Source organism: Scomber japonicus, chromosome 13 (genome assembly GCF_027409825.1).
Source record: "Scomber japonicus isolate fScoJap1 chromosome 13, fScoJap1.pri, whole genome shotgun sequence".
Classification (NCBI taxonomy): domain Eukaryota; kingdom Metazoa; phylum Chordata; class Actinopteri; order Scombriformes; family Scombridae; genus Scomber; species Scomber japonicus.
Genome location: NC_070590.1, coordinates 1,914,151 through 1,937,373, shown reverse-complemented (window position 1 = coordinate 1,937,373; position 23,223 = coordinate 1,914,151). Strand labels below are relative to the sequence as shown.

Here is a 23,223-nt window from a genome sequence, read left to right as displayed (position 1 = left end):
TTCACCTGGCTTTTTTTTTTTTTTTTTGCCTGCTTTTCCCCCCTTTTGCCGGATTTTTTTTTTTTTTGCTGGCTTTTTTTTTTTTTTGGCTGGCCCTAATACTCCGTCGTACTGATCACTGTCCTCCTGATGTCCTCAGGAAAAAGGAGAATATTTAATATATAAATATTTAATATTTAAATTGCACTCTTATTTCATTGACTAGAAGTTAAAACAGTGAGCGGATGTATAAGAATAAATCAATCATATAACACGATGATCCTTAAGATGACATCTTGGGAGTCCTTGACACCAGAAAGGTTGAAACCACTTCTTTACCTCCAGCACCACCTACAGGACAAACTTTACTCTGATCCAATATTTCAGCAAAAATCAAAGATTAGAGAAAAAGTCCTAAAACTGAAAACACATTTGTGAATCAGAACTTTGTTTTTTCTTCTTTCCCATTAATCATCTCAGCAGCCCTCACATTTATCTGCTGACTACATCACTATAATACTGTAATACTTTTACTGCAGTAAAGGATCAGAGTACTTCTCCCTCCTCCTGTGAATAAGCTGTTTTACTTGAACAGTCTGATCTGCAGTGTCAGAGAATCAGCGGATGTGTCTCCACACAAACGGAGATGAGTGTTCAGTTGGCTAATGATTCCTCAGACCTCCGCTTGGACCGAACGGATCCTCCAGTTAACCATGAACCAGGTCTGAGACACAGAGTTGATGTCAACATCAGACTTTAATCCAGATATTGCGCCACAAAACATCAAAATACAGAATAAAGAAGTCTGATCACAGACCGACCTGAGCTCAGAAAACAACAACAACATCACATGAAGCCGGAGCGTCCGTCATGCAGAGCTGCTCTTAATACATTCAGACACCAGCGCAGGTCAGTAACACGGCTGCCGAACAGCGTTTAAAAGAGGAGATCCACCTGTTTAAGAATAACATTGATTACATGTTCCAGGTCAGCAGCTGTTGGTCCTCAACAGAACAGGGTCAAAGGTCAGCTCTATTTTCTGGCTAATGGCAGCTCACCTGGCTTCACAACTGATTATTCTTTCATTTATTTGAAAGAATAACAGAGCTGTTAAAAAAGCCCAACATAAAGTCATCAAATGTCTTATTTTGCCCGACCAACAATCAAAACCCCAAAAATATTAAATTAACTTTGTTGTGACAAATGTCAACAATGATGAAAATAGTTGCTGAATAATTTTAGATCAGTTAATTGCTGCAGCTCGAATGTTTGCACAGATCTTTCCTGACAGATTTATTTAAAATGTGTTTAAACCCCTGAATGTAACGTGGGATGAAGAGACAGCTGCAGATCCATCAGGTGGAAATAAATCCTCAAAATAATAACTTGACTTTCTGTCATCAGGAGCACAGAAACAAACTCAAAGAAGACTCGAGCTGAAATAATAAATTGATCATTTTAGCAATAATTTGTTGAGTTAATCATAAAATCCCGATCACTGACCTGTCACAGTCTCTGAAAAGCGAATATTTGCTGCTTTTTTCAGTTTTAAATCGCTATCAATATTGAAGCCGTCACATTGGACTCTTGAAAAGTTTTCACTAGTTTTTGGCATTTTATACAGTAAAAGATTAAACATATGATCAAAAAAAGTATTCAACTTGTCCTAAATAGATAATACATATTAATTCATTACATTATGTTACTGGACAGGAAGTATTATTTTCTTTATTGGTTAATCTGCAGATTTTCTTTGTCAATGAAATGTCAGATAACAGTAAAAAATGTCTATTATAATCTTCCACAGCTCGATGTGATGCATTCAGTTACTTTACAAGATCAACAGTTTGAAGAAATTCAGTTTACAGTCAAATGTGACACAAAAAAAAGCAGCAAATCATCACATTTGAAGCAGCAACCAGTAAAATATTTGGCATTTTTTCTTGATCAGTGATTAAAATGATTAATCAAATATATATATGTCACAGCCAATTGAAGTTTTCAAAGATCTGTGTGGAGCTTTTTCACCAACACACACAATTTGGATTTTTACAGCTACTTACAGTATTCTGTTATTTTAAACTTTAATTTGTTCCTAAGTGAACACAGTGGAAACCTGCCTAGTATTAGTTATGTTAATTAGTTTAATTAATTAGTATTATTATGTATTCTGGATTTGTGTCTTCAAAAGCTAAAACCAGAAATATATATGCACGTCTGTTGAGCCAAGATCAAAATTAAATTCAACTGTTAAATCTAATTGGTCCACAATGTGTTAAAGGGACAAAAGAAGTTTTATTGAATTAAGTCGAAGGCACAACTTAGCATTCAGATGACATGAGGGTTAGGGTTAGGAGTAATTTAAGGGTACAAATTACTAAATTAAAAAGAACAAAAAACCTGCATTAATTAATAATTCAGAAACATGAGAGCAGGATGTTAATTAACTACCAGGCTTCACACTTTTCTGATCCGGGACATGTTACTGAGTGGAAGCTGAGAGGACAGAGTGCCTCCAGGACACATCTACAGTCTGTGAGATCAATGATGTTTATTTCTTACTTCACTCAGGTCAAACATCTGAGCAGTAATTCTGGGTCTTTAATTCTTTTTTCAGTACCGATCAAAACGTCAAGAACACAAATCTGGCCTTGAATGTCCGCTCAGATTGAAAATGTTGGTCACTTTTTCTTTGATCTGATAGTTTTAGTATTTACGATCATTTATTTAGACGGCCAGAAGATCTTGTGTGTTCAGACATTTATCAATTATTATTTTTGTATCAGTAACAAAAGTTAGACGTTGTATCGGTATTGAAAAAAAATCAAACAAAATCCGACATTACTGGTACTGGATTTCTTTTCCAGGTGCATCTCGCTCTGTTTAAGTCTGTTATAAAGAAACCGGCACTGAAGCTTCCTCAGAAGATGACCCTCGAAGACTTGGACTCGTTCTCCATGTGCACCGTCCTGTCAATCTTCTCGGCTGCCTCTTGGTCATCATCTCCAACTGCGTCCTTCCTCAGGATCTTCAGTGGCCACCAGAGGGAGCCGGTCTGGCGGTCTCTGCGGATGGTGGGCTCTACCTGCCAGCAGCAGGGGGCACCCTTATCCCCTGTCAGGAAGTAGAGGAGGGCGTTGAGCCAGGCGTTGCAGGAGGCCAGCGGCCGTGTGACCTTGTAGCAGATGGAGACGGTCTTCATGGCATTGCAGCCGCCGAGGTGTCCCTGCCGCAGGAGCAGAAACACGGTCCGGGTCACGTGGAAAGGCAGGAAGCAGAGAGCGAACAGCAGCGTGATAGTTACAATGGTTTTAATGGATTTCCGCCGTCGCCTGATATAGTGCGAGTACTGCGAGCCGGATATGGAGACAGACGTTCTCGCTCGCCCTCTAACTCCTTCTGGTGCTCCGTCTCCCACCGGACCGTCCTCGCCACCCTCTATGGAACTAGGAGGGGAGCGCAGCGTCTGAAATATCGTCCTGACGACCTGTGAGTAGCACCAGGCGATGATAACAAATGGCACAAAGAAACCCAACAGGTGGAGGACAATGCCATATGGGACGTAGTCGGCAAACTCGCTATCGATGGCATCATCCCAGCAATTCATGTACCCCTCCCCGTCCTCCCCCTGAAATCCAGTCCAGTTCCCGTCGTCCCTCACACCTTCAGACCCAACAACCCCGCCACCCCTTCGATGGACATAACCCGTCTGTGCAAACCTAAAGATAGGGCAGGTTAGGATGAAGACCACCACCCACACCAACGCACAGGTCCCCTTCACCACCCGCTTGCTCTCCAGAGTGATGGTCCTCATCGGGTGGCAGATACCCAGGTACCTGTGGACGAACAAGCAGTTTATTTTATAATCCATCACTTAAATCTGTTTGTTAATCAAAACACTGGACGACATATATAGGCTGTCAGATTGAAAGGATTTATAGAATTATTTGTCATTTAGTATATTCACATGGATGAATGTCCAAAGTGCACAAATGTAGGACAGCGGACGCTTTAAAACAAAGTGATTTATTTGTGAGCCATCGTCAGTTGTTGCATAGGTTGTTACCAGGTAAATCAAGACCCGAGTGCTGATTGAAATGGTATTTTCCAAATCCGGAGCATCCTACCTGTGCACGGAGATGCAGGTGAGGAAGAAGATGGAGCAGTAGAGGTTGAAGTAGAAGAGGAAGCGGACAAGGCGGCACATGAAGTCTCCAAACACCCAGTGGTCTCTCAGCATGTAGCTCGCCACCAGGAAGGGCAACGACAGACCGTACATCAGGTCGGTGGTGGCCAGGTTCATCATGTAGATCAGCGAGGTGTTCCAGCGTCGCCCGCTGCCACCAACACCGCAGCAGCCTCCATGGTGGCGACAGGAGCGCAGCAGCACCACAGAGTTGAGGGTGAGGCTGAAGATGAAGGTGAGCGAGTAGCAGACGGGCAGGAAGACGTACTTGTAGGATTCGTCGATGCTGCAGGATGACTGAGTGAGGGACGAGGTGGGCAAGGTGCCAGAGGTGTTAGCGTGGTTTCTTGCCACCACCGTACTCATGTCTGGAGTGACATCAGAGACTTGGCTCAATCCCATTATGAACCTGTGGAGGTTATTTCTGGCAGAGCTGGATCGGTTCAGGTTCCTCTGTCGTCATCTCAACTCCTCCAACAGTCTCAAGTCTTCTCATACACTGAAGTTTCCTTCATTTGTCCCCCTTCTGCACTATCTATCTATCTCTCCATCTCTCTATCTCTCTATCTATCTATCTATCCACCTACCTAGCTGACTGTCTCTCTAATCTCTATTCGTCGCCGACTGAGTCATGTCTCTGGTATGTAGATGGACTTTCTGTGACAGAGGGGGAAGAAAACACACCATCATTAGTTTGGAAATGCTCGTTCAGAATGTACAACCGGTGTTTTGCTGATGAAGACTATGTCTCGCTCAATTAGCCCGTCAATCATTAACAAAGCTTTCTCCATTCATGTAGCCTCTCTGTACAGAAGGTTCGGTGGTGTGTTCCAGCTGCTGAAGTCTTGGGGTCAGGGTTTACATTCAAGTCTGTGTTTTGGAACAACGGCGTGAAATAATGTCACAATGACTGGTGCACCTCAGGCTGAGATTTATTTATGGCTTCAGAATTGGAGTTTGCAGTGGTCTGAACAAAACTGACTCACACATTAATGTGGAGTAGAAAACAAATTGCACCACATTGTCCAGAATGAGCTTTACTTCATATTGTTGGGTTTAATCAGCCTGAACAGCAGCAGGTAGTTCTTAATTACACTGGTCATGTTTTCTGTGTGATTAAACTTAGAATTTAACTTAGGTTTACATTTTATAATTAATCCATCTATAGTCTCAACCAATAATTTAAAGAAATTGATAGTTCCTTTGGATGCTTGCAAGAAAAACTGAATTTCTTTTCAACTAACTGCACAGTTTTCTCAGTTTTCTTTATGAACCTCTACAATACAATTGAGATTTCTATTGACAAGAAAAGTGTTTTTCACCAAAGACCAATGTGTAACATCTGAGAAATAAAGTATTTTATATACAAATGTATATATTAATTTGAAATAATAAAAAGTGCAGTTAAATTTGAACATGTCACTTTGGACAGCAATTAGACTTTGGGGCTCTGTAATTTCTTTATTAATTGTTTGGTCTTTAAAATATTAGAACATAGTTTAAGAAACTCATTACAATTTCCAATAGTCCACAGTTGACAAGTGTTTTATTTTGTCCAACCAACAACAACCAATATGTTTTTGGTCTAAAAGCCCAAAGATATTCTGTTTAGAAAGAAGAAAAGCAATAAATCTTCACATTGGAGAAACTGGAAACCAGAGAATTATCAGCACTTCTGCTTTAAAATGTACTTAAATGATTATTTAACTATCAAAATTATGATCAAATAATTATTCACTGGATTGTTTCTGCAGTACTATTTGTGGTACACCAAAGAAGACATGCACAGCTGGATTAGTTCACATCACTTGTATGAAATATGATCAATCTGTTCAATCAGACCATTTTTCACAATAAAAACTGCAGCTGATTATAAAGACTGAATCTGAACGTATGTTACAGTCGGTGTGATCTGGATCAGAGAAGAAATGATCAAGTTTGAAGGAGTTCGTCTTACCTTCAGCTGTCCTCGTTTCTTGGACGGCGTTGTGGCTCAGAAGTGTGGTTTTCAGGGCCGAAGGGTCTCTCGGGGCTTCTCCCCTGACCTTCAGCTTCTCTGTAAATAATTGATCAGTGTTCATTCAGTCAGAAGTGCAGGAATGAAACCCAATACAGGGACTGCAGAGGAGGAGGAGGCGCTCACAGTGCAGCTCTGGGCTGTTAGCTTTTAATAGGACACACTTTTAGTAACTGAGGTTTTAAAAAATGTAAAAACATACTTTAAAATCAACATAGCGGTAAAGACTTTGCTAACAGATGCTAACACCACAAAACATATTTAAATGTACCACTGCTAAACATTTCTCAAACAAACCTTTCAGTTAATTGGAATTTAAAAACTAATATTTTAATATTCTTTGTGTATCCTGATTGCTAACTGAGGATGCTAATTAGCTTCAGGCTAACTGCTCCAGCTGTGTTGGACTGTCCAGCACGTGGTCACTGCTAAAAACAACAGATGAATAAAAGCTCTCATCTGTTTTGACAAAGTAGTTATGTAATCTTTTTAGATTTAAAACAGAAAAGGTACAAAAATACAAATGATTTTCAATAAGAAACCAAAAATTCAAGGTTTATAGGTTACAGGTTTATGTTCCTCATCTTGTATTCATGAAGAAAATCAGACAAAATACAACAAAACTGAATTAATTCTGAAACATCTGAGAACAAATACCAAACCAATGTCGCAGTTTGTGAAACAGAAACATTTTTTTGTAAGTACAGCACTGCGTTAACGACAGATATCATTTACTGTCTGAATCAATAATATTCTGATATGAAGACATCTTTAATCAATAGCTGCTGTACGATATAAATCTAAGAGACAAAAAGCTCAATAAAGCTGCTTTGGTTGAAACAGCAGACGTATTAAATCTCTCACCTTTTCTTCAGAGAAGCCGCTGAAGCTTTAAATGTCTGACTTTCACCTCCTCACTCTGCCTCTCGTTATCTGAGGATCTAATTAAAGCAAAGTGAGTCCTTTAAACACAGCAGCTCCTCCTTCCTCCTCTACACACCCTCCTGCTCTCATCCCTCCATCCTCATCACATCTGAATCAGACAGTAAATATTGGGTTTGATCAAACACACACAGAGTTGTGAATAAACACAGTGAGAGTTGGGACAGAAATCTTTTACATTATTAAATTAAATACTTTAATCTTTCTGATTCTTAAGCAAATCAAACTTATGTTGGTAAATTTGCCTCCTGATGTAAATAAATAGCACCTCCAGCAGCTCATATGTGACTCAGTAGTGTTTTATGGCCCCCGCCTGCCTGTACGCACTCCTGACAATGTCTAGACACGCTCCTGATGAGTTGACGGATGGTGTCCTGGGGGATATACTCCCAGACCTGGATCAGGGCCTCACTGAGCTCCTGGACTGTCTGTACTTGACACCGAGACATAATGTCCCATAGGTGCTCAGCTGGATTTAGGTCAGGGGAACGAGAGCTCCAGTCAATGGCATCGATGCCTTCATCATCCAGGAACTGCCTACATACTTGAGGCCGGGTCATGCACCAGGAGGAACCAGGACCAACATAAGGTCTGACAGTCTCTGAGAGTTTCATCGCAGTACCTAACAGCAGTCAGCGTTGGCTCTGACATGGAGTCTGTTTGGGACAGTCTGGTCAGAAACATGCAGCCAGCTGGAGCTCATGTTTTGGGCTGAGGCTGCTCCTCCTGCTGCTGGGTCGATGTCCGGCTCTCCTGGTGGAACGGCCGGTCTTTATTGTGATTTGGTGCGATACAAATAAAGATTGATTGATTGACTCATTGACTCACTGATGCCCCTGTGGTACAAGGTGGTCCTTACAAGACAGGACTGGGCAAAGCTAGCTGGTCAGTATGCTAACTTCAGTACATATACTGTAGGTCTGAGACACAAGGTCAAAGCTATCATTTCTTCACATTCTTACACATTGAACCTTTAACCCTTTATAGGACACTCATTGAAAAGAAGGGAGGAAGGAAGGAAGGATGGAAGGATGGATGCAAGGAAGGAAGGAAGGAAGGAAGGAAAGGAAGGAGGGAGGAAGGAAAGGAAGGAAGGACGGAGGAAAGAAGGAAGGAAGGAAGGTAGGGGGGAGGAAAGAAGGAGGGAGGGAGGAAGGGAAGAAAGAAGCAAGGAAGGAAGAAGGAAGGGAAGAAGGAAGGGAGGAAAGAAGGAGGGAGGGAGGAAGAACAGATGGAAGTAAGGAAAGGACAGAGGAAGGAAAGAAGGAAGGGAGGAGAGAAGGAGGGAGGGAGGAAGGACAGATGGAAGGAAGGAAAGACGGAGGAAATAAGGAACGAGGGAGGGAGAAAGGAAAAGAGGAAGGGAAGAAAGAAGGCAGGGAGGAAGGAAAGGAAGGAAGGAAGGATATTTTGGGATATTCACAGAAGTTACCAAATATAATTATTTGCCCAATAAAGGGTTAAGTGCATCATGAGTCAACATCAACTACTGTCAGTTCAGCATTTAAACCAGCTGGTGAAACAGGTTGGCTGATCTGTGGTTCTTTAAAACAGGAAACAGACATCAGTAAAGTGTATTTTACACTGTTGTGTTCTGTTTCTTTCTTTTTAACCCTCCTGCTTTCTGAACAGAACAGAACAAATGTAGACTCTGCAGCAGCTTCTTGCTCCTGGCTGTCTGGTCCTGCATTTCACTGCATGTATGACAACTGCAAGCATTAGTAGTAGTAATGGATTTATTTTGGTCCTTTACTATTCTCCCAAAATAATTCACATAGAAAAAATAGACTAGGCATTAAATGACAGTGACACTGCCTCAGTTGACATGGTTTCAGAAGGTAAACTTGTTATAATTGATATAAACTCACTCAGACTCAGTCAGCAGTTATAGTTGCTGCTTCTTTCTTAATAGTTTTGAGGATTTTGAGAGAACACTAGGGTCCACCCCTGTACTGATGGAGCCTGTCAGTCTATTGGTCCGCACAATGTTTAAATATGGTGCATTTTTCTGTTTTACAAACATTCTGAGTCAGATTGAAGATGTCCTGATCCAGTTTTGTGTTTTGGAGAAAGTGTGCAGGCGTTTTTAAAATATTGTGCACGTTGGTCCTGCCTGCACACACTGGAAAGCTCAACTAGACTTGAGGGGTCTGTGTTTAGTTTAGTTTTGGCAGATCTCTGCTGCCTCTGCTGGTCAACACACTGACACACAAAACACCTTCACACTGTTTCTGTGTTGTGATTTGAGTTTAATGTGGAAATAGTACAAAGACATTTTAGTCAGATTAAACTGTTCACTGATAGAGCTGTAAAACACTTTATAATCTACAGAATAATTGCAACAATTATCAGTTGATGTTTAACAAATCGAAACAAAACCTCAATCTGTTCCTGTAAAGTCTGTCAGCTGCACAATAACTAACTCTATTCATACTTACCTACTAGAACACTGCGCTCCCAGCATGCAGGTCTACTTGTGGTTCCTAGTATCTCTAAAAGTAGAACAGGAGGCAGAACCTTCTGTTCTCAGGGTCCTCTCCTGTGGAACCATCTCCCAGATTGGTTCCGGGGGGCAGACACCCTCCCTACATTTAAGAGTAGGCTTCAAACGTTCCTTTGTGATAAAGCTTCTAGTTGGGGCCGGTTCCAGCTCCTAGTTTATGCTGCTATAGGCTTAGACTGCCGGGGGACTCCCATGATGCACTGAGCTCCTCTCTCCTCCTCCCCCTCTCTCTCTATCCATCCATCTATATCCATTAACATTCATGTACTATTAATGCATTCAATAACCTAAACTTCTTCCCCGGAGTTGTCTGTGCTTTCTGGTCTCACAGGTAATCTGGGCCTGGAGACGTCCGGGTGACGGATTCCAGTCCCGGACCTTCTAGCTTCATTGTTTGATTTTCATTGTGCTTCTCTCCTCTATCCTTCCTTTCTCTCCTCTCAACCCCAACCGGTCGATGCAGATGTCCGCCCACTTCTGAGTCTGGTTCTGAGAGTTTTTTCTCTCCACTGTGTCTCATGTGGGAATGTTGGGTCTCTTTAAAGTTAAAACCTGAAGAGTTCAGTTTAGAACCTGCTCTATGTGGAAAAGAGCCTTGAGATAACTTTGTTGTGATTTGGCGCTATACAAATAAAGATTGATTGATTGATACTGACTGTTTGTCTTGCTAATTAATGTTCTGTTTATGTTTTACATTTTAGTGATGAAAAAATGGTATTAATTTTTCTTCCTTGTATTTCTACATCTGCTGAGAATGGCATCTTATTAAGAAGATTTTCTTTAAAATCGCCGTCCAGTCTTAAGTTAAACTTGCTCCCCAGAAGTTGAGTGGACACGACAAACGTATCGATCCGCCCGTTGTACACCGCCTCCAGGAACGTCTGCGTGGGGTCGGTACTTTGGATCGCCTGAATCTCAATTCTGGCTTTCTGGACAGGAGCTCTTTCAATCTGCAGAGACACAACGTTTATAGTTAAAGATCAGGACACGCTGAGAAATACATTAATAATCATGTAGTAGCTAACAGCTGATGGACTCTACAGGATATATGGTAATATGTCCAGAAGCTTCTAATTCCACTGAAGACTAAACAGGTATCTTGAAGTATGTTACAAAAACATCAGTTCAGCAGAAAGATCTCAGAACAGCTACCGGAAGAATTCTGGTGAATCCAGTTGAGTTCAGGGACACAGTATTATGGTAGCGACTGGTCTTCACGTTGGTCACATTGACGACGTCTCCAACTGATATTTCTTTGACCTGTTTGGTGTTTTCTCCCCACATGCAGATCCTGATGGACTCTTTGTCTTCCTGTAGGAGGAATTCTTGCCTCTTTGTCGTCCTCTGTTGGGTCGTCACCTCCGTTTCTACAACAGGACGAATCTGAACAAACCAATAACAGTTCATTACACAGTAGGTTTGGATCCAAACATGAGATTTGTTGACAAGAAGACAAATGAAGAAAACCCCACTAGACTAATCCTTTAAGTATCTGGAGACTCACCTCTGTTACAGTTCCTTCAACAGTCACTCCATACTTCTCAGGAAGTGTTTTGGCTTCTGCGATGGAGTAAACTGGACTCTCAACACAAATGAGTTTCCGTGCTTCCATTTCTAGCTCCTCTGGGACTTTGACAGCACTCGTCTGTGACACTTTGCTGTGTTTATTAACCTTCCAGACATTTTCATCTTTCATTAGCTTTCTGATCATGTAGGAGCACTCTTCATTGATTTCTTGATAGCGGTGTTTCCCATAAACCGTCAGTCTAGTACAGTCTGTGTCATCAACGACTGACACATAAAAGAAAACTGTTCCATTGTCATTCTTCCGTAGCCCTGATTTCTGCATAACTTTCCCAACGATGGCTTCTGAATCATGAAGCTGATCACTGGATTTCAGATCCCTGATGGTTTTTCTCTGGACACAAAGGGAGAGAACAAATATCTCCATGTCAGCAACATGAATACAAACACATGAATCAGTATAAAGTCAAAAGTTGTGAGCAGTGAAAGAAAACTATAAACATACCCATGACTGGTTGTTTCTCTCCTGGGAAAAAAAACAAAGACATTTCATTAATGCTCAGTTACACAGAAGCTAATATGAAAACAGCTTTTTACTGCTGTGGAATTCTACTTTTGATTGCTTAAGTTCATAATTCATTCTTTATTCTTTATTAGGATTCCCATTAGCTGATGCTACTCTTCCAGTTTCCATCTGATCACAGTAGGAATACATGATACATGTCAGGACAATTAATAAGCTAATTGAATTACTGATATTGTGATACAAGTGAATTTCAGATGATAATGATGTCCTATCTCTGATTCAGAGCCAGCAGGAGTTCTGTATTAGACATGTTTTAATAGATAAGATGTACCGTGCCTCATGAATGCCAGCAGGTCAAAATGCATGCATCATTTTATTTCAACACTCTTACCTTTTCCAGTCTGCTCCGCTTCAGTTCATCTTTAAAAGAAGAAAAACATCAGTTCCTTGAGTTATTTGAGATCTTTTACATTCATAAAGTCAAATTTACATCAAGACTGATACAAGTATTCTTTGTCTAACACCGATATCACACTAATGATCCTGTTATGAAATGAAAACAATAAATTAACAGAGTAATTTATGGCTGAAAAAGTTACATGTGTAAAAGTATGATATGGGTGGGTGTAAACTTCAGGTGGTGCCATGAAGGAACGCTGTGATGTGGCTTAAAGTTTGGGTAACAATGATTTCAATAATCTGAATAAACCATTTACAGATCTCAGAGATGATGTAATCCAGCCGGTATTTACCTGCTGCAGGTCGTTGCTCCTCCTGCTCCTCCTGCACTGGATCACTCACATGTTTCCTTTTTTTCCCTGAAAATTTAATTTGAAAATGTAAATTTAAACACATTATTTAGTTCCATGTTTAGATCCATGCAACCCTTCTTTCATTCTTCTAATCTCATCATCCTCCGGTTTCTAGTTGTCTAACCCACATTTCCCAGGTTTTGGATTTTTTCAGAAATAGTGAAACCTAATCCAGAAGCGCTTTTACTGTGTTGATTTTGACAGACAGTGATGTGAGAGAAACAGTACCAAGTCAAAGTAGAACTGCCTGTAGGTGTGAAGTTTAAGACACTGCACTTGTTCCCTTACATATTTGACTAAACTAAATAAAGCCTGAAGGAGTGCATATTTAAACAATGTTAAATATATTAATTTCTGCCCTGATATTATGTGATTCAAGGTAGTTAAACATTAATCATTAGTCCAACACAGATTAATACTTCTTTGACCAAATATGAAAAACTGTAAAATTGTATGAACTCACCATCTCTTTCTTTTTCATGATTGTTCTTCAGTTTGTCCTCAAAGGGTCGCAGCAGGTCCTGGACTTTAGAGTCCCTCCTTGGCATCTCCCACATTTCTTCTTTGATTACAGAATAGGACCTGTGTAATCCATAGTGTTCAAGAATTATTTGGGGCATCTGTTCTCTGGGTTTGCCAGCTTTTTGATTTTGACGGATTTTTGACAAAAGGTCCAGCAACGTATCGTACTGTTCCTGGTTCAGCTCCTGGAGGATGGCATTCAGGGCTGATTTCCATTCTTCCTCTAAAGTCTTCCGCATCTTGAACAAACACACAGAAACAAGCACTTTAACCATATAGCCTTTACAAAGTGCAGCAGTAGGTAATACTGGTCTGTCAGTAACTTAAAAATAGATATTTTTAGTTTGATATATTTTGGATGAGCATTAATTTATTACATATATCTCTGCTATTATGGACATTGTATTCAAGGCAAGGCAAGACAATGCAGTTTTATTTATATAGCGCATTTCATACACAATGGCAACTCAACGTGTTTTACATAAAACAGAAAAACATGTAATTTGAGAAACATTAAAACATACAATTAACCCCCCCCCCCCCCCCCCCCCCCCCCCATAATAAAAACAAAGTACAGAAAATTAGAAAGAGAGAAATAAAACACTAGAATAGAGCATTAAATATAAGATCGCAGCATAAAATAATGATTAGCTTTAAAATCATTAATAGGACAAAGAGTGCAAATGAAAGATTAAAATGTAAAGTGCTTTAAAATAAGAGTTCAATCATAACCACAGGAGAAGAGAAGTGTTTTTAACCTGGATTCAAACAATTACATTTCCCCTAAAAACACTTTTCAACTACAACACTGATTTCACAAGAGTAAACAGACTTCAGAGGAGGCAGTAAGTTCAGATAAACACACAGCTGACAGTCATACAGGACACATTAATCCAGTAAAACAGATCAGAACTTGCAGCTCTGTTTAAATTCATTTTACAAAAGGAATGAACAAGTTATAATACTCACTTTGTTCTGTCTGTTGTTCGCTGTTTCAGTCTTTCAGGTTCATGGTCTGTCCACAGTAAAGTTACTCAGTGTTTGAACGTTTTAAATTGAGTCAGAAACCAACATGTTTAACTCTCTAACTCTGACCGTTCACTCGCATCATATCGTGTAGTTTTGCCGTTCAGAGTGGGCGAGACTTTTTTTTTTCACAAAATGGCGCCAAGTTAAGACCCGCCCAACTCTGCCTCTGATTGGCTTACCCGATACTCAAACCGAGCCGACCACGCCCCTCTTGCGTAAACCTAACCAATCCGTACAACGAAGGCAGCGATTACTAGCCAATCAGGGGTAGAGTAGGACGGGGGGGAAGGTACTGGAGGCGGGAAGAAAGAAGTTATGTTGGTGCTTTTAAATGGCAGATACCAACTTAAATAATGTGTCTATTATCTGCTCGCCACCTTATTTATCTACATTAAACGCCAACACATGCATACGAAGACAGATATTTCACCATTAATATTTTACTTTTCTAAATACTGTTAATATCCTCGTAACATCCCGTTTCAAACGCACATACCCCCCCCCCCCCCTTTCCCTGTGAACAATGGTTTGGCCGAACAGTTACTTTCACTTTCAAACACCAAGTTAACTTTGTGTTGTTGTCTCGTGCTGTCAGAGGAGTTAACGGATCTGTTTCTGTAAAAAAAAAAAGGGAGAAATATTCATATCTTTTATTTCAGTAAAAGCAGCAACACTGTAAAATAGTCCAGTGTTAGCATTCAGGATTAACTCTTAATAAACACCAACAGTCCATTTATGAAATAAACAGGAGACATTTATTATAACTACAAACACACAGGTTACCATAGTGTTCGTTGTCATGGTTACTGGGTTACTTACCGAGGGTCAGAGCTCTCCAACAGATAAAACTGTCAAGTATGAACTAGAATCAATAGGCACAGATTATAAAACCTCTCCTTTAATTAATAGTAAATTAGTGGAGCACGGGTCAGTAAACTAATAACAGTTGATGTCATCAAGAAAAAAAACTCACACAAAATAAAATAAATGAATTGATTTTTCAGCTAACACATGCAAAGTAACATGACACTCACATCAAACATGGCTACTATTTTAAAGAGAATATAATAATGCATCTGTGACTGTTACAGTAACATAAAAATGAACTTAGCTCCAAAACTAAAAGTGCTTAAATGCATCATGGCTCCTTCTAGAGTTATTATAAATTTTATAGTACAGGATTATCACTGACACTTTTAAACAACTGTATATTATAAAGTTGCTTAAATGTCCAAATAATTGATGAATTGTAGATTATAAAGTGGAATACATTTTACAAGTTTAGACATGGCTTGGTTGTTTATTTAATGTAGCAATAAATCACATTTTATAAAATGATCAGAGTAGACTCAGCAAATAATATATAATAGTTGTGGTTATATCTGTTGTCTCTACTCTATGTTCAGTTATTCTAAATAAATATATATCTATATCTAAATATTTGTTTTAGCATTTTATTGTTTATAATTATGCCTTCAATTTGTTTCTTTTACCTTCCTCATTGTTATTGTAGTTTGATTTATATTAAGTGACTGCTGTAACACTTAAATTGCTTTTAGGGATTAATAAAGTACTCTATCAAACCAACCGCTGATGGTGTAATGAAGTGCTCAGAAATCTAATGAACAGCATTAAACTAATTGAAGAGATGAACAGAAAAGTAAACAAGGTGAACTTAAACTCACAGGACTTACTCTTTAAACATACTTTTGAGATTGCGGTACAACAATTGAGAGGAACTGGTGATAGAGTTAATGGGGAATTTGACCTGTTATACTGTAGTGTGAAAATACATAGATGAGTATTTCATGTAATCTAAAAAAAAAGCTGATGTTTCTATTGGTGTCTGCTATCCACACTGACATAAAACTATTCTATTTCCATTTAACTATTACACATTATTGTATCACATTACTGCAGTACTTGAAAGGATTTCTGTGAGCTTAACAACATTGCCTTGATGATCGAGGCTGAAGCTGGTGATGTTGAGTCCACTGAGTTAAACCTGTGGATGTGGATTATGACCCTGAGATTGTTTAGAGGAGTGGAGGAGTAAACATTAAAAATAACCCGGAAGAAAAACAAGTGGAAAACTGAAAAAAAGTACAAAACAAAGACTTTATTAAAAACTTAAGTATAAGACGTACAACTCGACCACAATGAGGAACAGAAAGTGAGTTTGACTAAAAAATTTAAGACAAGCACTTAAACTAGGAATGCACCAATATGACTTTTTCAGTCCCGATACTCAAACTAATACCTGGGCTTTGGTATCAGCCGATGCTACTGTCACTGTCAGCGCTCCCTCTCTTCATTCACTCTCTAGCTCGCTCCACCACAGCTAACACAACAGCGTCCTGTAGCCGTTTACTGACGGAGCAACTCTGGCCTCCATTCAGGGGCCATCATCCACACGGAGACGCCTTTTTGGTTTAAACGCAGATGTTTTGCATCGTTTTGGCCGATCGTCCAAATGAATACTGTAAACGCCTGAAAACCAAGCTTTCTGAAACCTGGTCCCAGGGTGGAAACAAAGCTTTCTGAAACCTGGTACCAGGGTGGAAAAATTTGCAAACTCAGCCCTTGAGTGTTCGTTTGGATGGTGAAGACGCATACCTGCGTTTCGATGATGTCATCGCCACACCCCTCGAGCTTTGTAAACTGCCGATTTGTAAACAGCGCTCAAGCTTTATGCGGATGCTCCGCCTCTTCCTCTCCGTTTTTTGTGAATTTCTGAAACTGAAACAGCGCCGCCTATAGGCCTGGAATATGAAGTAGTGTGTTGAGTCGTGTTGAGATGGATCCGTTTGTACGCAAATATTCTTGAAACGATGACAGGGAAAACGGAGGGGGGAAAAGATCGTTTTGGTACGAGTCTACCAGCTGCTGATGCACGAGAAAGCACTAAAGCAAACAGAATTGAAATGAATGGATCAGCCCTATTATCCAATACTCTATCTAGCTATTTAGTAAATATTGGGGGAATTTCCAATATTAATATCAGATTGGTGCATCCCTACCTGAGACATCAAAACTTGTTTAAAGGTGACAGTAAATAATTGTTATACAAGTTAATCATCTCTTAATTTGAGCTGTCTGGAAAGGTTTGGATCCAGCTCACAGAGGATAGCGATAAAACGTGAGCTGGGATCATTTCCCTTTTTTCGCACCGTGTCAATCACGTCCTGAGCTTTGTCTGCTCGTGGTTTTATTCTCATCGACTCCATTTCACCGTCATTTATAATGCCAGAGTCAAAAAGTTTATTCAGAAGCTGATCTAGATTAGATTTAGACACTCTGTCAATAAACTCTGTCCGAACCGACCGCAGCGTCTCCTCCGCTGAAACGCTGCCCCCTGCTGGTAGATTCCTCTGTAGGTTTTCCCTCTGTGGACCTGGAAGATAAACCAGAGAAAAGAAGTTTAATAATCCAACAGTCACTTTGAAACAGAGACCTCTTAGAAATGAAGAATATTTTAACAAAATCTCCACATGGAGAGACAGGGATCTGTTATCCAGGTAGCTCGCATAATGGAAACAACTTCTTTACAAAAAGGTTTCAAAGAAAAACCCTCATTTCAGCCATTAGCTGTAAGACTTGTAAAAAGCTCTTGTCTGGAGCAACAGTCTGCACCTATTCCCTCCATGTTTGAGCATATTGACCAGTTTGCCTCTAAATCTGAGCTGGCTAACATCACGCTTACATTGGTTAAAATGTAGAGCGATACTGCCACTTTACACACAGAGAGATAACCATCAGTTTCTCTAAAAGATAATTAACCGGTGATATCTGAGACATTTCTCAGTATTCTGTAACATTGTCTGAAAGCAGCATGACAAGTCCAGAAGTGGATATTTGATTCATAATTAGAGGAACAATGTGGTAAAATACATATATGCATATGTTCATCTGATCAGATCGGATGTGTGATTTAAGTGTTCCCTTTATTATTTTGAGTAGTGTATTTATTCACATATTACAGGTAGGACACATGCACACAGCATTTTACTATTTTAAATATTTGTTTGTAAATATGATTTATGAAAGTGCTCATCATAAAAACTCCATCTGAAAATGTTTTGTCCTAAAATGCATCAACTTACATTTGGTCCGTTACGGTCTCACATCAACAGCTAATAACTGTGAACTCACCTTTGTTCTCTTCTTCAGGATGGATTACAGGATGTTTGCTGTTACCTACTGAACTTTTGGTGTATATATTTGTGTATTAACTTACTAGGTTTAGTCTTTGGCTTCTTGTCTGCTGAGTTCTGATCACTTTCATGTTTCCTCTTCTTCCCTGGAAATGACATTTTAATAAGTTTAAGACACAGATTAGTCAGCTTCATGTTAAAATCAACACAAGCTGTAAATGAAGTTGAAATGATGCTTCTCATGTTGGTTTCTTTTATACTTGAATGTCATGTGTTTGTTTGTTTTCTGTGGAGACGTGATGTTGATGTCAGACTGCTACTAAAACATATACTGAATCTTTCTGTCTATAAAATATCAAAACATGGTGGAACATTACTGTTACAGTTTCACAGGATCAAAGGTGAAATCTTAAAATGTGTTTTGTTTCATCAGCTGTTCACAACTAAAGTTTCAGGTTACTGTCATGTATAATGGAGAAAATCATTTAATCATCACATTTGAGAAGCTGAAAACATTTTTGGGGCATTTTCTCAGACACCAACCATAAAACTCTCTGTGCTCATATCAGACATCTACAGTGGCTTCACACTAACAGCTAATAACTGAACTCACCTTTGCTCTCTTCTTCCTGTTTGATCCTCAGTTTGTCCACAAAGGGACGCAGCTTGTTCTGGACTGCAGAGTCCTTCCTTGGAATGAACAGCATTGCTTCATTGATTGCAGAGATGGATTCATCTTCTCCTAAGATCTGGATGATTGTTTGAGGCATCTCCTCTCTGGACTTGCTAGTCTTCACACCTTTGGGGATTTTGTCAAAACAGCAACAAAACAGCATCTTCTTGTATTGCTGGTCATCGAGTTCCTCCAGGATGGAGGTCAGGGCTGTTTTCCATTCACTCTCTGAAGAATAGTTGTAAACCATAAATCTGTTAATCGAGTGTCAAAAACCCTTATTGTAGTCAAATACTGCTGCAGGAAAAGTCTCATCATGCTTTCTTTAGTTGGCAGGTCTGTGCTGCTGTCTGCTGGACAACACTGAAATACAAAAACACCTCTCTTTGTTTTCTGTGTTGTGATTTGATCTTAATGTGGAAATATTACATAGATAATTTAGTCAGGTTAAACTCCCAGTTCACTGATAGAGCTGTAAAATCACTTAACAGCTAAATAAAGTCCTACTTAATCATCATTAACATATTAACTACGTATTACTGTATTTAATTCAAATAATAAGCAGCTCAAAGCGCTGTAGGTAAAGACCAAAGAAAAGGTTGCAACACGTAACACGCAAAATAAAATAAAAATAAAATAAACTTTTCAAAGTTTCAAAAACTTTAAATAAAACTTATATTTTTCTATAACTATGCCTGAGGATGTAATAATGCAACAGTCCAGTTAATAGGAGAATATTATCAAGCATAATTAATTATAAGAATGATGCTTCTCCAGACTGAAAGCAGGTGAACATGTTCAGGAATCACTCTGAGACGTTCCTGTGTCGGTTTCCTTTATACTTGAATGTCATATGTTTGTTTTTGGACCCACCTACTGACAGGAACTGAATCAATAAACACCTTGATCTGCTGTCAGATGTTACCTAAAACACTCCAGGTAGATTCACAGACATGTTGTTGTGTATCTTCTAAGAAACCTAACTTTGGTTTCAGCCATTGTCATCATCATCATCACCCTGTGGTTTCTGGTTGTTTCTCCTACCTTTCCTTCATGGAGTCCATCAGAACAATCAAACAAAGGGTTTCTGTTATTTAGCATTTTTGAGAAAGGTTGTGGCTATTCCACTGTCACCTTTTCTCGGTGGAGACATGATGTAGATGTAGGACTGCAACTAACAGCTATATTCACTACTGACAAAATATATATGTAATCTTTTTTCTTTATAAAGTATCAACAAGGTGAAACATTACTGTTACAGTTTCCCAGGATCAAAGGTGAAATCTTAAAATTTGTTTTCTGTGACCAACTATCCAAAACCAAAGTTTCAATTTACTGTCATGTATAATGACGAAAAGCATTAAATAATCACAATTGAGAAACTGAACAGTTTGTTTTTTTATATTAAAAATGTCTTAAAGTCTTAAATGTAACTTGGTGAAGCTGCAGAAACCTGGTCTGTGCTGCCACCTGCTGTTTCTCAGACACCAACCATAAAACTCTCATCAGACATCTACAGTGGCTTCACATTAACAGCTAATAACTGTGAACTCACCTTTTGTCTCTTCCTTACATTTGATGCTCAGTTTGTCCACAAAGGGACGCAGCTTGTCCTGGATTGCAGGGTCCCTCCTTGGAATGAACAGCATTGCTTCATTGGTTGCAGAGATGGACTCATCTACTCCTAAGTACTGGATGATTGTTTGAGGCATCTCCTCTCTGGACTTGCCAGTCTTCATACGTTTAGGGATTTTGTCAAAACAGGAACACAGCATCTTCGTGTATTCCTGGTCATCCAGTTCCTCCAGGATGGAGGTCAGGGCTGTTTTCCATTCACTCTCTGAAACATTTGCAGACATCTCTGACACACAAAGAGACGAGAGACAGAAAAGTGAGAAACATGAGCCAGATACAAACAATGAAACCACTGCCCAAAGAACATGTTGTAACATTGCAAAAACATGTCTATTCCAAATGTAGGCAAAACTTTTCAAGATGTATAATCCATAAAACTGTTCATAAAATGTTAAAAAAACTTGTATTACCACTGCATAAACTCCCAGTTCACTGATAGAGCTGTAAAACCACTTAACAGCAAAATAAGATCCTAGCTGGGAATGTGTAGCATTGTTTCTTTAATTTCAGAGATATGGGAATATTAACTACGTATTATTTAATTCCAATAATAAGCAGTTCAAAGTACTAAATCGATAAAAGAGCAAAGATAAGGTTGCAACACTTGTTAACATACAAGAAATGATCCAACATCTGCAGCACTTGATTTCACAGGAGAATATTATCAGGCATAATTCATCATAGTAAAACATACTGTAAAAAAGTGAATTATTGATAGATTAGCAGACAGCCCTCTGCAGATAACACCATACAAACTGAACCACACGTACATTTCAGTTACTGTACAAAACACATTAATCCAGTAAAACCAGTTATTAGTTATTATTATTTCAGTTCTGTTAAACATAAACAGGAAGAGCTCATCTGTCAGACTCTTTCATTTTTCTAATCTGACTAGTTTAGTGTTAGTTTGTACTTAATGTGATTAAGGATCTTAACAGTAGATTCATTTTTAAAAGGAATGCGTTGTTAGAAATATTAATACTCACTTCTTCCTTTTCTGGACTAGTTTCTTCTTTCAGAGTCCACAGTCAGAGTTGCTCTCAGTCGCAGCAAGAAGTTGTTTGAGTGGCAGATACCAACTTAAATGTATTAAAACCTGCTTGACACAGAAGCAAAATGCTCAAATATTTATATGAAGACAGATATTTCCACGTCAGTGTTCCGTCTGATAATGTCCCGTTTCAAACACTATGAACAAGGTTTGGCACTCAGAGTAGTTTTTCTCTTTCGTCGGATGGCGCCTCTAGTCGGTTTTCTATTGGCTTACCCTAACTAACCCAGCGTGTCCTGGCCAATCAGAGGCAGAGAAGGGCGGGTCATAGCCTCACCATAACATTCCAAGCTGCAGTCAGTGGCGGGAAGAAGTTACGTTTGGTAGATACCAACTTAAATTATGTTTCTACAACATTCTTCCCTCGTTATTATCTACAGTAAATGCCAAAAAGACACCATAAATATTTTACTTTTCTAAATCGCTATTAAACCTTGTATTATCTCAATCAGTGTTACGACTTATAACATCTAGGTTTAAACTCACAGCTCCCCCTTTCCCTGTGAACAATGGTTTGGCCGACCAGTTACTTTCAGTTTCATTTCTGTCATTTTGTCTTGTGCGGTAAAATGGTTCAGCTTCTGTGTGATAGGTATTCAGATCTTTTATTTCAGTAAAAGCAGCAACACACTGTAAAGATAGTCCAGTGTTAGTGTTCAGGTTTAGCTCTTAATAAACATCACCACTCCCTTTATGAAATAAACAGGAGGCATTTATTGTAGCTACAAACACACATGTTACTATAGTGTTAGTCGTCATGGTTACTAGGTTACTTAATGAGGGTCAGAGCTATGGAGGTATGAACAAGAAACAATAGAAACACTACAATAGTCACAGATAATAAAAACTCTCCTTTAAAATACAGTAAATTAGTAGAGCACAGGTCAATAACATTATTTCAACTGAAGCAGATATTAAGATAAAATCACTTCTTCTTGTAGTTTGTTTTAGTTGGTTTAGTGTAGTTATTGTATTAAGCCTTCACTTGCATTTGTTTATTTTACCTTCCTCATTATTATTGTAGTTTGATTTATATTAACTGGCTTCTGTAACAATTAAATTGCCTTCAGGGATTAATAAAGTACTCTATCTAGCCATCTATCTATTGAATTTTTTTTTAATGCTATAGCTGTTAGAGTTATGTTAGAGATGTTGGACTGAGGGCCGACTGGACTAGTGATAGTAGATAGTTCAGGCCAAAGCTAGCTGGTTTGCTAACTTCAGGTCATGTAATGATCAGTACATAGAGGTCTTAGACATAATGTCAAAACTGATTTCTTCATATTCTCTTGGTAATATTAGTTAATTTCAGAACGTTTTCAACTAAAGTTCTGGTCAATTCTTACATATGAACCTTTAAGTGTATCCTGAGTCAACATCAACTTCTCTCAGTTCATTTACAACCAAAATCAAAAACCACTGTGAGAACTCCCACCTCATCAGGCTGGCTGCTCTTCTGTTGTTCGTTTAAAGAAGTAACAGACATCAGTAGGTGTATTTCAAACTGTTGTGTTCTGCAAATCTTTCTTTGATAACTGAACTCACTCTTGTTTTCTGGTATTCAGTTTGTCCACAGAGGGGCGCAGTAGGACTGTTGAGTCCCTCATCAGCATCAGATCCATTACTTCTTTGACTGTAGATATGAACTAATCTACTACAAAGTGTTA

General features: G+C 39.1%; 3 protein-coding genes across 3 annotated transcripts in view; all 3 read right to left on the bottom strand.

The window, feature by feature from the left end:
- Positions 1–2,899: 2,899 nt before the first annotated feature.
- On the bottom strand, positions 2,900–4,567 carry LOC128371008 (P2Y purinoceptor 3-like). Its single transcript, XM_053331201.1, has 2 exons — positions 4,107–4,567; positions 2,900–3,815 (listed from the first exon to the last, which is right to left on the bottom strand). The coding sequence occupies exons 1-2, from the start codon at positions 4,565–4,567 to the stop codon at positions 2,900–2,902; spliced, it is 1,377 nt and encodes a 458-aa protein (XP_053187176.1).
- A 5,684-nt stretch (positions 4,568–10,251) lies between these two features.
- LOC128371748 (uncharacterized) lies at positions 10,252–13,250 on the bottom strand. Its single transcript, XM_053332126.1, has 7 exons — positions 12,953–13,250; positions 12,430–12,495; positions 12,069–12,097; positions 11,657–11,677; positions 11,132–11,545; positions 10,780–11,010; positions 10,252–10,577 (listed from the first exon to the last, which is right to left on the bottom strand). Exons 1-7 carry the CDS (start codon positions 13,248–13,250, stop codon positions 10,311–10,313), a joined length of 1,326 nt encoding a protein of 441 aa, XP_053188101.1. The 3' UTR covers positions 10,252–10,310.
- Positions 13,251–16,958: 3,708 nt separating this feature from the next.
- The window catches only part of LOC128371005 (uncharacterized), a 28,249-nt gene continuing 21,984 nt past the window's right edge, over positions 16,959–23,223 (bottom strand). The window contains exons 4-6 of the mRNA XM_053331197.1: positions 20,423–20,707; positions 18,808–19,095; positions 16,959–17,434 (exon numbers count right to left, since the gene is read on the bottom strand). Coding sequence (XP_053187172.1) covers positions 17,112–17,434; positions 18,808–19,095; positions 20,423–20,707 — 896 coding nt within the window. The 3' untranslated portion in view covers positions 16,959–17,111. The remainder of the gene's footprint in view (positions 17,435–18,807; positions 19,096–20,422; positions 20,708–23,223) is intronic.

Coding starts and splice junctions, on each gene's coding strand:
- LOC128371008 (XM_053331201.1), bottom strand. CDS start 4,567: ATGGGATTGAGCCAAGTCTCTGATGTCACTCCAGACATGAGTACGGTG. Junction 3,816..4,106: donor ACCTGCATCTCCGTGCACAG/GTAGGATGCTCC, acceptor GTTCGTCCACAG/GTACCTGGGTATCTGCCACC.
- LOC128371748 (XM_053332126.1), bottom strand. CDS start 13,250: ATGCGGAAGACTTTAGAGGAAGAATGGAAATCAGCCCTGAATGCCATC. Junction 11,546..11,656: donor AGAGAAACAACCAGTCATGG/GTATGTTTATAG, acceptor CTTTGTGTCCAG/AGAAAAACCATCAGGGATCT. Junction 10,578..10,779: donor GATTCACCAGAATTCTTCCG/GTAGCTGTTCTG, acceptor GTGTCTCTGCAG/ATTGAAAGAGCTCCTGTCCA.